Source organism: Anolis carolinensis, chromosome 4 (genome assembly GCF_035594765.1).
Source record: "Anolis carolinensis isolate JA03-04 chromosome 4, rAnoCar3.1.pri, whole genome shotgun sequence".
Taxonomy (NCBI): domain Eukaryota; kingdom Metazoa; phylum Chordata; class Lepidosauria; order Squamata; family Dactyloidae; genus Anolis; species Anolis carolinensis.
This window is the reverse complement of record NC_085844.1, coordinates 253,479,721-253,488,798: the sequence shown is the minus strand read 5'-3', so window position 1 is coordinate 253,488,798 and position 9,078 is coordinate 253,479,721. Positions and strand designations below refer to the sequence as shown.

At 44.2% G+C, this 9,078-nt stretch overlaps 1 protein-coding gene across 1 annotated transcript; it reads right to left on the bottom strand.

Moving 5' to 3' along the window:
- Window positions 1-312: 312 nt before the first annotated feature.
- Window positions 313-8,327, bottom strand: LOC100558773 (zinc finger protein 420-like). The gene is made up of 2 exons (XM_008122404.3): window positions 8,217-8,327; window positions 313-2,458 (listed from the first exon to the last, which is right to left on the bottom strand). Exon 2 carries the CDS (start codon window positions 2,245-2,247, stop codon window positions 793-795), a length of 1,455 nt encoding a protein of 484 aa, XP_008120611.2. The 5' UTR covers window positions 2,248-2,458; window positions 8,217-8,327; the 3' UTR covers window positions 313-792.
- Window positions 8,328-9,078: the final 751 nt, after the last annotated feature.

The following is a 9,078-nucleotide window of genomic DNA, read 5'->3' as shown; positions in this document are numbered from 1 at the left end:
ATCCCACGGACCTTGTTCTTGTTCCTAGTTACCTTGTTCCACGTTCAAGCCTTGTTTCAAGTATCAAGTTATTTCCTAGCCTCGCTCAAGCTTCATGGACTAAAGGACCTTGTCATCTCCCCTCACTTTGCTTGGCAAAGTGAGTGTTTCGGTTATTGGATTACAACTTTGGACCTTAATATTTCTTATTGGACATTGCTTTTTTGGACTAATTCTGACCTTTCCTGAAAGGTCTAATTCTGGACTATTTTCTACACTTGTTTTTATTAACTTTATATATTCCTTCAATAAAGATATTAGATAGATTCTGGCCTCTGTGTATGGTTATTGGTGCTCTGTAGCCTAGGTCTTGACATATTTTGAGGTAAACAAAAAAGGGAAAAGAAAAATAGATAATATAACAGAAATAGGTATGGGAAAGATGAAAATAAAATATTTGGGAGTGACTATACATAAGAACATAGAACAGATGGTAGAGATCAAGTATAAACCGACGTGGAAGGAAATTTCTAACATTATGAAAAATTGGACAAGGAAAAATCCATACAACCTCACAACCTCTGAGTATGCCTGCCATAGATGTGGGCAAAACATCAGGAGAGAATACTTCTGGAACATGGCCAAACATCCCGGAAAACACACAACAACCTGTGATGCTGACCATGAAAGCCTTCAACACTACATAATCCTATCTTGTTCATAACTTAGAGACTGCCTATATAGACTTTCTTCCCAATATGGGTTCTATTATGTTGATATGCTTCTCCACTCTCAGGAAAGCTCTTCCCACATTCAAGACATTTCCAGTTTCTTCCCAGTGTGAGTTCTTTGATGTGAATGCAGATCTCTATTCTGTGAGAAACACTTTCCACACTCTGGACATTCATAGGGTTTCTCCCCAGTGTGGGTTCTGTGATGACTACGTAGACTTTCATGGACAGCAAAGCTCTTTCCACAATTCAGGCACTTAAAGGGATTCTCTCCAGAGTGGGTTCTCTGATGTGAAAGTAGTGTCCCACTCTGAGTAAAACTCTTTCCACACTCCAGGCATGTATAGGGTTTCTCCCCAGTGTGGATTCTCTGATGTGAACGTAGATATTCACTCCGAGTAAAACTCTTTCCACACTCTAGGCATTTAAAGGGTTTTTCCTCAGTGTGGATTCTATAATGCCTATGTAGATTTTCACTCTGAGTGAACCTCTTTCCACACTCCTGGCATTCATAGGGTTTCTCCCCAGTGTGAGTTCTTTGATGTGAACGTAGTTTTCCACTGTGAGCAAAGCTCTTTCCACATTCCAGGCATGCATAGGGTTTCTCCCCAGTGTGAGTTCTTGGATGTGAATGTAGTGCTCCACTGTGAGTGAAACTCTTTCCACATTCCAGGCATGCATAGGGTATCTCCCCAATGTGAGTTTTCTGATGTGAACGTAGTGCTCCACTGTGAGTAAAACCCTTTCCACACTCCAGGCATGCATAGGGTATCTCCCCAGTGTGAGCTTTCTGATGTGAACGTAGTGCTCCACTGTGAGCAAAACTCTTTCCACACTCCAGACATTTATAGGGTTTCTCCCCAGTGTGAGTTCTCTGATGTGAACGTAGTGCTCCACTGTGAGTAAAACTCTTTCCACATTCCAGGCATGCATAGGGTTTCTCCCCAGTGTGGGTTCTGTGATGGATACGTAGACTTTGACTGCAAGTGAACATCTTTCCACACTCCCAGCATGTAAAGGGTTTCTCCCCAGTGTGAGTTCTTTGATGTGAAAGTAGTTTTCCACTACATGCAAAATTCTTTCCACACTCTTGGCATTTAAAGGTTTTCTCCGCTGTGTGAATCCTTTGATGTTTCTGTAAATTTCCACTCTGAGAGAATCTTTTCCCACAGTCTGGACATTCGTAGGATTTCTCCCCAGTGTGAGTTCTTTGATGTGACTGTAGGTGTCCAATCTGAGTAAAGCTCTTTCCACACTCCAGGCATTTATAGGGCTTCTCCCCAGTGTGGATTCTTTGATGTGTACGTAGATCTCCAGTTTTAGCGAAATTCTTTCCACATTCCAGACATGCGTAGGGTTTCTCCCCAGTGTGAGTTCTTTGATGTGAACGTAGATCTCCACTCTGCGAGAAGCTCTTTCCACACTCCTGGCATTTATAGGGTTTCTCACCAGTGTGAATTCTTTCATGTGTTTGCAGAAGTCTCTGCTGGCTGAAATTCTTTCCACATTCAGTACATGTATATGTTTTTTTCTCCATGTTGGTGCTTTAAAATGCAAGATAGACACTTTCTTTTTCTGAACTGTGAGTAAGGTGAAGATTTCAGCCAGATCAGAACCTTTAGAGTGTTTCTTCTTCCTATAGGACTGGTTTCCTTACTCCACCTTTGAATTCCAAATTCTTCAATATCCACTAGATGTTGAATTGTTTCTCTTCATGACAAGCATGACTCCAAAGATTGCTCCTTTCCCTGGTGAAGAAAGAAGAAATAAAAGATTAGGAATGAAAGCCAAAAACTTTTCCTCCTTTTCCCTTCATGGATCATATTGAAAATAGACATCTGAATAGGCTTCAGAATCGAAGCCTTCGTGAGGACAAGTGGGTCTAAGTGAGATGCCATCAAGCCAGATGGCATCTGCCATCCAGAGGAATGGAAAACAAACACTGAACAAGCAGCATTCAGCAAGAGAACTTTTGGAAATTTTAATGCAAGTAACAAGATCTATCTTTTGGAAGAAGATTATATTTCTTCTCCTAATGAACATTTGCTTTCAAAAGTAAACCATTTTGGAAACAATTTTTCCCATTAAAAGGCTTTTAAACTAGGATGATTAAGATAAAACAAACCTGAACAGACTTGTGTTTTGAAACCTTTATCTCTGTCCAGAGAGAAAATTCCATTATACCTTTTCCCCTTTCTTTCTTTCTTTCTTTCTTTTGGAGAACAAACTTTGTCAAGAGTACAAAGTCCAACAAATTCCTCACTTGCCTTGCAGAGAATTCTATTGTCCAGAAGGTAGAAGAGGCAACAAGGGGATCAGCTATTCTGGATCAGATCCTAACCAACACCGAGTCGATAGAGTGGAAGTGGCGGGATCCTTAGGTGGGAGTGACCATGTGCTCCTAGAGTTTGTGATACAAAGGAAGGGGGAAACTAAGAGAAGCCAATCATGCATTCTAGACTTGATAGCTGACTTCAAGAAATTTAAGGAACTAGTGAGTGTGATCCCATGGACAGGAATGCTTAAAGAGAAGTATATTTATGACGGATGGGTGTTTCTTAAAAAATGGGATACTGAAGGCACAATGGCAAACAGCGCCAGCAAGGAGAAAAATAATAGGTGTGTCAAGAAACCAGAATGGATATCCAAAGAACTTTCAACTGAGCGAGGATCTAAAAGGGACATGTACAAGAAATGGAAAAGGGAAGAAACCATCACAGAGGAATTCAAACAAATAAGCAACATATGTAGGGAAAAGGTTCATAAGGCTAAGGTGCAAAATGAGCTCAGGCTTAACAGAGAGATTAAAAACAAGAAGGAGGGGTTCTTTGGTTATTTCTGTAGAAAAAGGAAGAACTAGCAAATGCTTGGTCCTCTGCGTGGAGAAGGTGAGATGCTGACAGGGAAGAGACAGAAGTACTCAAAGCCTTCTTTGCCTCAGTCCTCTCCCATATTGGTGTCGCACCTCAGGCTAAGTTCACCTTGCTATAGATACCCAGTTGGACACACAGGTAGTCTTTTGAGGTTTTTATTAAGCAAAGCAGAATATAAATCAAGCAATCAATCAAAAGGTAATTCAAAGTTGTAGTGAGAGAGTCAATATTTCCAATAAGATCACAAGATAAATAAATGTCCAATAATCCAAAATGCAAGGTCCATCAGTTCAAAGAGCATGGCAAGAGCAATAATCCATAAGGCAAGGTATTAATCCATAGAGTCCAAAGAACAAGGTCCAAGAAACCAAGATAATCCACAAGGCAAGGTATTAGTCCATAGAATCCAAAGAACAAGGCCCAAGAATCCAAGAACACTGGCAAGGAAACACATCCACATAGATGAAGTGATGAATTGCTCTGACAAAGAGTGATCTGCAAAAGCACACTTTAATAACAACTCAGGAAGGTGTTCCTTTTCCCACAGCTAGACTCTCGTTTGCACGCTAAACACTCACTTCTATGAAACTGGGAACCCATCCAAGACAAACGGTCCTCTCTGGATAACTCATTGCTTGTGCTACCGTTATCTTGCACCTGGCCTGGAGCTAAACTGTCTCCCTCATTATTTTCCAAAGCTGAAGTTTCTCCCTCTTCATTTCCCAAGGGAAGAATGTCATCGTGACCATTATCTGTTTCTCCTGGAATCAGCAGTTCATCCTGCTCAAACTGAAACTGCATCTCTGAGCTGGTTTCAGCCTCAGACTGCTGCTCTTGAATCCCAAAACCAGAATCCCCTTCATCTTCATCCTGAATCTGGCCAGCCTGTGGCTGGGATACAACAGGTGTTCAACCTGAGCAATATGGGAGGAAATGCAACCCAAAATAGGTAAATAATTAGTCCAGGAATACCTAGCTATTCTAAATGAATTCTTGTCTTCAGAACCAGATGAACTACATCCAAGAGTATTGAAGTAACTAGCAGAAGTAACTGGCAATAATCTTTGAGGATTCTCGGAGAACAGGAGACGTTCCAGCAGACTGGAGGAGAGCAAACGTTGTCCCTTTCTTCAAGGAGGGAAAAAAAGAGGGACCCAAACAATGACCCTCCAGTCAGCCTGATGTCAATACTAAGGAATATTCTGGAGCAGATCATTAAGAAGGCAGACCGTAATCACTTAGGAAAGAAGGTTGTGCTTTTGAGGCGGCTTACAGCATAGGTAAAACACATAAACATTGTAAAGAATCTATAAATACACATATTAAATGTATTTCTATGAAATGCATTATAAAACAAACAGAACAGAGGTTAAAACACAGGACACGAGTTTGACTTCCACGACTAAAAGCTTGGTAGATGCAGGGAATGCTGTGGATGTAGCTCTATTTTGCGAAAGAGGCAAGACCGGGAGCAAGGCCTCCCCAGACGGTCTTAGACTCTGAGGTGGTTCGTAGCTAGCTAGCTACAAAATGGGCTTCTTTGGTTTTTTTGTCAGCGAAAAGGAGGAGGGAGGAAACCGTTGGGCTGCTTTGTGCAGGTGGGCAGAGAAAGGGGCGAATTCTGCAACCCCTTCTTTCCCTCAAAAGGTGAACAGGGCTCCATGTGGGGAGGAGGGGGCAGAGGGGGCAGGAAGGAGGGGGAGGGGCACTGCAAGGACATCTGGCCCATCTGGATGGGTTCAGGTCTCCAGGACCAGGTGGACCCCATCCAAGAGGTTTAAGGGGATGGAATTGGCAGGAGTCCCTGCAGAACCCCTGGCAATAGTCCTGGAGAAGAGGAGGAGTCCCAGCAAACTGGATGGAGGGGGGCAAGGGTTCCCCATCTTCAGAAGGGGACAAAAGAGGCCCAAACAATGACCACCCTGTGTTGTCGAAGGCTTTCGTGGCTGGCATCACTGGGTTGCTGAAAGTTTCACTCTGAAAACAGGGGGATTCCAGACAGGAAACCATGAGGGCCAGCTAACACCTCCCAACAAAGGATTCCCCCAGGCAGGAATCTGCCAGGCCTTGAAACTGGAAGGCTTTTCAAAACTAACCAAGGTGATGAATTGCACCACTCCCACTTGCCTCCAACATACAAGAGTTTATTTATTTATGTAAGCCGCCCTGAGTCCCCAACAGGGGACTCAGGGCGGCTTACAATAAAACGCATATATAAAAATTGTACAGTGCACTATAAATCAGTTAAAAATTATTATTAACTTACATCAGTATTCATAAAACACATTATAAAATACAGATAGGCGTGTCCAGTTCAAAAGACTGGGTCTGTCAATTGAGTTGCAGCGTACATAATAATAATTAACGCTGCCAATTGCTATTCGAGTTCTTCCTCCCTCCCACCCTGGACCTCATTCCACAGGGATATATACAAACCCCACTTAATGCCTCGTTTCCAACAGACCTTACCACCTCTAAGTATGCCTGCCATAGATGTGGGCGGAACGTCAGGAGAGAATGCTTCTGGAGCAAGGCCAGGCAGCCCGGAAAACTCACAGCAACCCCAGAGGAAAGGTGTTCTTACCATACATCAAGGGAACCACTGACCACATAGACAAACTGATGAAGAAGCACAACCTACAAACTATCTACAGACCCACAAAGAAAATCCAACAAATGCTACGGTCAGCAAAAGACAAGAGGGATCCTCTCTCCTCTGCAGGAGTCTACCGGATACCATGCAGCTGTGGACAAGTCTACATAGGGACCACCAAACGCAGCATTGGCCAAACACGAGTCAAAGATCATGAAAGGCACGGCAGACTCACTCAACCAGAGAAATCAGCCATAGCAGAGCACTTGATGAACCAGCCTGGACACAGTATATTATTTGAGAACACAGAAATGTTGGACCGCTCTCACAACCATCAAGTCAGACTACACAGAGAAGCCACTTAAATACACAAGAAGCATGTGGACAACTTCAACAGAAAGGAGGAAACCATGAAAATGAACAAAATCTGGCTACCAGTACAGTAGACTCTCACTTATCCAAGCTAAACGGGCCGGCAGAAGCTTGGACAAGTGAATATCTTGGATAATAAGGAGGAATTAAGGAAAAGCCTATTAAGCATCAAAGTAGGTTATGATTTTACAAATTAAGCACCAAAACATCATATTTACAACAAATTTGACAGGAAAAAGTAGTTCAATATGCAGTAATGTTATGTTGTAATTACTGTATTTACGAATTTAGCACCAAAATATCACGATATATTGAAAACATTGACTACAAAAATGGCTTGGATAATCCAGAAACTTGGATAAGCAAGGCTTGGATAAGTGAGACTCCACTGTATTAAAAAACTCAAAAATCAGAACAGTAAATAAGAAGCAACACTCTGAGACATGGGAACTAGGGGCAGTTAACAAAGGATGCCCCCAGGCAGAAAGGAGCTAGTAGATGAAGCCATTCAATGCAAATTAGGGTGATTAACTGTAAGATTTATGCTGGCCTCCAACTGACAAGAGTTCTTCCCTCACCCTGGACTTCCCACAGATATATATAAACACTAGCTGTGCCCGGCCATGCGTTGCTGTGGCTTGTCTGGTGGTGTTGGTGAGAAATTGTTGAGGTAGTGGTGGTATTGAATGTCTGTTGTATGGTTGTCTTTATGTTTAGTATGCACACTGAAGTGGATTATATGGCAGTGTGGAGTCAAGATAATCAAAGCAGATAATACAAGATTATAAATGGGTTATATAGCTTTGTGGAAGGGCCTTGAGTCTACACTGCCATATAATCCAGTTCAAATTTGATAATCTGTGGAAGAGGCCTAAGTGAGGCCTAACTGTGCCTGTCCCCTGGGCTGAGGAGGTTGCTAGGAGACCAAGTGGGCGGAGCTTAGTCTTCAAACTGGCAGCAATTGGATAAAAACTATTATTCCTCTCCCTGTAATTAGGACTTTATTTTTCTTTTCTTTTTGTTGTATCAACCTAGAGCCGTGAATGATGGGTTGTGTTGTCAAATTTCGAGGTTGGGGGGCCTGTAGTTTTGTCCGCTGCCCTGATGCCATCACTCTTTTATATATATAGATAGAAGATAGATAGATATAGATTCCTTGCTTAGTTTTCTCCATACCTCACAACTTCTGAGGATGCCTGCCATAGATGTGGGCGAAACGTCAGGAGAGAATACTTCTGGAACATGGCCATACAGCCCGAAAGACATACAACAACCCTGTGATCCCGGCCATGAAAGCCTTCGACAACACAACCCAATGTCGGCCCTGTCTGCCTGGCACGGACCCCAGGAAGGAGTCTGGGAAAGATCTAGGGGGCTCTGGGGCTTGGGAGCAGATGCGGGTGGCCGTCTGCCGGGAGGGTTTTGGCAAGCCAGCCTGCCTCCACGGAGAGAAGGGAAGGCCAAGGAGGAGGGACGGGGAGGAACAAAGGGTCTCCAGAGAGCGGCCGGAGGGGAGGGGAGGGGCGGAGAGGCCGGCCTTGGGGTTTCCGGGGTTGTGTGTCCGTGTGTGCCTAACCCTGACCCTCTTCTCTCCTGGGACCCCTTAGAAGGCCCCCTCCCCACCCCCGAGCCCCCCTCCCTCTTCCCCAAAGGCCGCCCCTTCCTTACCTCCTTCCTTGCTTCTCGCCGCTCTTTGCTCCCAAAGGAACTCACCCGACAAAAGCGCCGCGATGTATGTGCCTGTGAGTATGTATGTGCCCCCCCCAAGCCCCGCCTTCCTCCCCCCCGCCATCCCATAGCCCACCCCCCTCCAGTCCTGTTGGTGCCGAGGGAGGGGCTTCAAGGGAGACCCCCCCCCCAGAGCCTTCCTCCAAATGAGAAACCAGGTCTCCAGATCAAAGACCATAAAGTGGAAAATAAAGCCTATTGAAACTTGGATGGCTGCATTGAGAAACAAGGACACCATTACAAAGTGTGAAAGATTGGGTTGCTCTCAGTCTTTCTGTCTGCCTGGCCATGGATCTTCAGAAGCCGGGCTTGTTCCTGGTGATCCATGCCTTGGTGATGTTTTTTTCTCCTGAGCATAGCTCCATAACTGGCTCTGGTTGTTAAGGTCACCAATTACAACTGCTATTTGGTGCCTATCAAAGTTTTCAGGAGAGCAGAAAGAAGACTGGGGTTGTTGTATGTTTTCCAGGCTGTATGGCCATGTTCTAGAAGTCCATAGAGATGTTCAATGTGTTGTCGGAGGCTTTCGTGGCCAAGAGAAGACTCCAAAGACAATAAAGTGGAAAATAAAGCCTATTGAAACTTGGATGGCTGCATTGAGGAACAAGGACACTATTACAAAGTGTGAAAGATTGGGTTGCTGTCAGTCTTTCTGGCTGCCTGGCCATGGATCTTCAGAAGCCGGGCTTGGCCCTGGTGGCCCATGCCTTGGTGATGTTTCTCCTCCTAAGCATGGCTCCATAAGTGGTTCTGGTTGTTAAGGTCACCAATTACAACTGCCCTTTGGTGCCTATCAAAGTTT

Excerpts from the sequence above, each read along its gene's own strand:
- LOC100558773 (XM_008122404.3), bottom strand. The coding sequence starts at position 2,247 with ATGGAGAAAAAAACATATACATGTACTGAATGTGGAAAGAATTTCAGC.